At 44.0% G+C, this 3,486-nt stretch overlaps 1 protein-coding gene across 1 annotated transcript; it reads right to left on the minus strand.

Moving 5' to 3' along the window:
* Nucleotides 1–393: 393 nt before the first annotated feature.
* LOC117120936 (dystonin-like) lies at nt 394–3,155 on the minus strand (the record flags this gene model as incomplete). Its single annotated transcript, XM_033266034.1, has 5 exons — nt 2,937–3,155; nt 2,199–2,313; nt 1,699–1,913; nt 781–1,098; nt 394–560 (listed from the first exon to the last, which is right to left on the minus strand). Coding segments are annotated over exons 1-5 (1,034 nt in total), but the record flags the coding sequence as incomplete, so codon positions are not given.
* Between the last annotated feature and the right edge of the window lie 331 nt (nt 3,156–3,486).

The raw sequence follows: 3,486 nt of genomic DNA on the forward strand, positions 1-3,486 counted from the left end.
ACATATTAAACAAATCAGTAGTGATGTTGTTAGTCTATGAGTGAGCTAGGCCTCCTAGGCCCACCACACATCGAACAAGTAGGCTTCCACGCGGGCATGGCGACACACTGCACTTTACGACTCTCTGTAAACAACAATAGCAAGCTTTCATCACAAAAGCGAGAAGGAAATGACGATATTGTTCATTCACGCAGGGCGTATATACAGTAGGCAAGCTAAGCCGAGTCCATTATTTTTCTTTTATGCTCGAGAGGTAAGTTTCAAAGGAAACTTAGGCATTTATCGGTTTATCCAGGTAAGTATTCACAAAGTAGACTTTGAATCAATGTATAAAATAGGAAAAAGAAAAAACATACAACATATTACTAAATGCTTTTTCAAATTATTCTTTACCTTTTGTTCATCAAGTTGTCAAGACTCTTCCAATTTTCTTGGATATTCTCAAATATTTCATTGATGTATGAGACGTCATTCTTGCCAGAATCTTGTAACAGAGCATTACACAATTGTAAGATGCCTTCATACTGTGGCCTGTGGGTCTCTATCTGCCTCTCAATATCCTACAGGGTAATAATAAATTATGGGATCATGAGGAATATTGTCAGTCAATGTGTGTGATTTTTAACTGAATAAATTGGTAAGTAATACAAGTTCCCTTTACAATAATTAACCTTGATTAATGGAATCGGTGATTATGAGCTTACTGGGCAGTTTTAAATCCTGGTTTATTTCCATCATATTGCTCAACAGAAAATACTGAAAGCCAATTCAAAAACTTACCTGCAGTTTGGAGTTGCATTCATGAAGGTCCAACATCATAATCTCTTTTGACTCCAAGACTTTAGCAGTCGGCAACAGCCATTCCTCCAGATCCTTAACTTCATTATGTAGTTGTAGGAGATCATCTAGCAGTGAGGTCAGGTAGGTTTCTCTGTTGTTTGACCGGGTGATTACTTCTCCAAAGCGAGAATTCAGATCATCCAGTCTTTTCTGGATGCTGTGAGCTTGGGTTGGATCACTGTCTTTCAACAACTCTGTTGCGAGAGTGTTGACTGAAGCAACGCTTGACTTGTGACTGTCAATATCAATCTGATGAAGCTATAAGATTAGAAATATGTGCATGAAATGCATATATGTATACCACTTCTTTATGTGTCAAATCATGTACAACTTACTGAAAATTAGTACAAGACCATGCAACAAAAAAAAAGCTGATTGAAAAATTGCTGAGAGTTCATTTTGATGGCCATTATTTATATTTAATTATTATCAATATAATATTAGCACAGAGGCTGATACTTGACTTTAGATACTTATTGAACATTAATAATGAAAATAAATCATAATTTTTACTTCACATTAGTCGGTTTATCCAGGTAAGTATTCACGAAATAGACTACAAAAATCAATCGTGATGTTGGTAGTCCATGAGTGAGATACTTACCTGGATAACCATCACTCCCTTCCTACCCTCTCCGTGGATCTCTAGGGAATGAGGACGATTGTTAGAGAGAAGGTTCCTTCGTGGCGCCCTGGGTCAGACTGTTCCATTTTATTTCGAAGGGGGTTCCATTTTGGGAACAATGGCAATTTGTCAGTTTATCCAGGTAAGTATTCACGAAATAGACTTTTTACTTCACATTATACAGGCAACTATATAGAAGGAGCGATACACATCTATTATCACTTGAATATTACCTTGTGATATTGAACTTGCTCTTGCAAGTTGTCTCGTTTGACTAGTAGTCTTGTGGAGTCCAGTTTGTCAAAAGCATCTTCCTTCTCTTCCAACCATATAATGAGGCTATTGAGGCTGTCCTGGAGACTACGGCAGTTCATCAGAGTTCTATGCAAGGTACTGCTTCTGTCTGTCAGTAGTCGCTCAAGTCTGTTATAGCGTTCTCTAACATCATCTATAGAATTTATCATAACAAGAAAGAGTATTACATACAGAATGAAAATCGGAGAAAAATGAACCACTTTGGCTACATTGCTAAGTTGTTATTTATTAGTCAGATATCAGTTGATTAAATCTGGATGTAGATAATACGATATTCTCATTGATTTATTAGAAAGCCAGAATATTGTTACTCAATTTCTTGCAATGATGGCTAATAGTTAGCCTTTTAAAACTTTTTCATTCCTATGTATAAGCACTGTTATGTGTTGAGAAAACAAAAAAATTACGATGTTCATACCAACTGTCTTTTGGACATCAGATTTGACCTCTGGCTGGGCATCAGAGAGTTCTCTCCCGGTATCTTTTAGGTCTTCGATATCTTTAGAGTGTTTGATGACATCATCATTGAATGCCTGAAACAAAATATTGATGCTGATAATAATTTAATGAAATAAATAAATATTTCTAACAATTGCAATTTCTAACAATTAACAATATATAGCTTTGTGCTCATATTGTGCACATTAGCCCTCCGGGCCGCGCCGGCAGCCTGGACAATGGAACTAAACTGGTCCGAAATAAGGCCAATGCCCTCCCGAAGGAGGTCAATGGCGTCCGGGACGAGAGTTGGGTTCGCGTCAGCATCAGACAAGAAGGACAAAGCAAACCCCACCCCATTCACGGGGCGTATGCCCTCCCAAGCTGCGCGGTCCACAAAGGCCAAAGCCTCCTCAGCCGCGCTGAGCTTTGTTAGAAAAAGCTTTGTTAGAAAACAAAGCTTTAGAAGTAGAAGAGAGCTTCTGATCCTCCCGCAGTCTGCCCTTGGCAGCGCGAGGAATAGGCGGCGCCTGAATGAACTGCTTGAACTGGTCGTCGGGGACCGGAAAACCAGCAGTAAGACGCCGCGGCGCGGCAACCGGCTTGGATTTCGCTTGCGAATTCAGGCGAGGGAGGAGGTCCGGGTGGAGTCCCACAACCAGGACAGGGTGGGCGACACGCGCAGGAGCCAACGGCCCCCACAGGCCCACCCCCAAACCACCCGGCACGGAGTCTCAAAAGAAACCCCCAAATGGTCAAGGATGGGCGGCATCGCCCGGGCCACGAGCTGAGAGAGATCGGAGCCGAGGACAATGTCCTCGGATTCCGACTCAAGATGCTCAGATGAGTCGTCCATAGGCGACTCGCCGGCCACATGGAACCCATCCCCAGGGATGGGAGGGGCAGGAGGATCCGGCTCCGCCGAAGTGGCCCGCATTCCGGCGAAAACTTCCCGAGCCACCCGGCCCACCTGCTCCGAAATCAACGAAACCAGCGCCGGGTCCAGCGGAGGGGAAGGACCCGCCAAACTCGAAGCCGACGAACCCTCGAGCGGAGGAGAGTCATCCGGCGCCGCTACAACCCCCGACGCAGCCGGCAGCGAACTCTGAGATCGAGTGCCAGTCTGAGCTGCCCAATCCAGAGCCGCCGCAACCTTAGTCGGGGGCCAGCGCAAAAATCTCGCAAGGCTCAGCCTTGCTGCACGAGCGACACAACGGGCACTCCGAGTGCCGGTCGAGCTTAACACTCGGTTTGGGGCCCCCACACGC

The sequence above is a fragment of the Anneissia japonica genome, unplaced genomic scaffold (genome assembly GCF_011630105.1).
Source record: "Anneissia japonica isolate Jap-2015-1 unplaced genomic scaffold, ASM1163010v1 scaffold64328_len3486_cov181, whole genome shotgun sequence".
NCBI classification, from domain to species: domain Eukaryota; kingdom Metazoa; phylum Echinodermata; class Crinoidea; order Comatulida; family Comatulidae; genus Anneissia; species Anneissia japonica.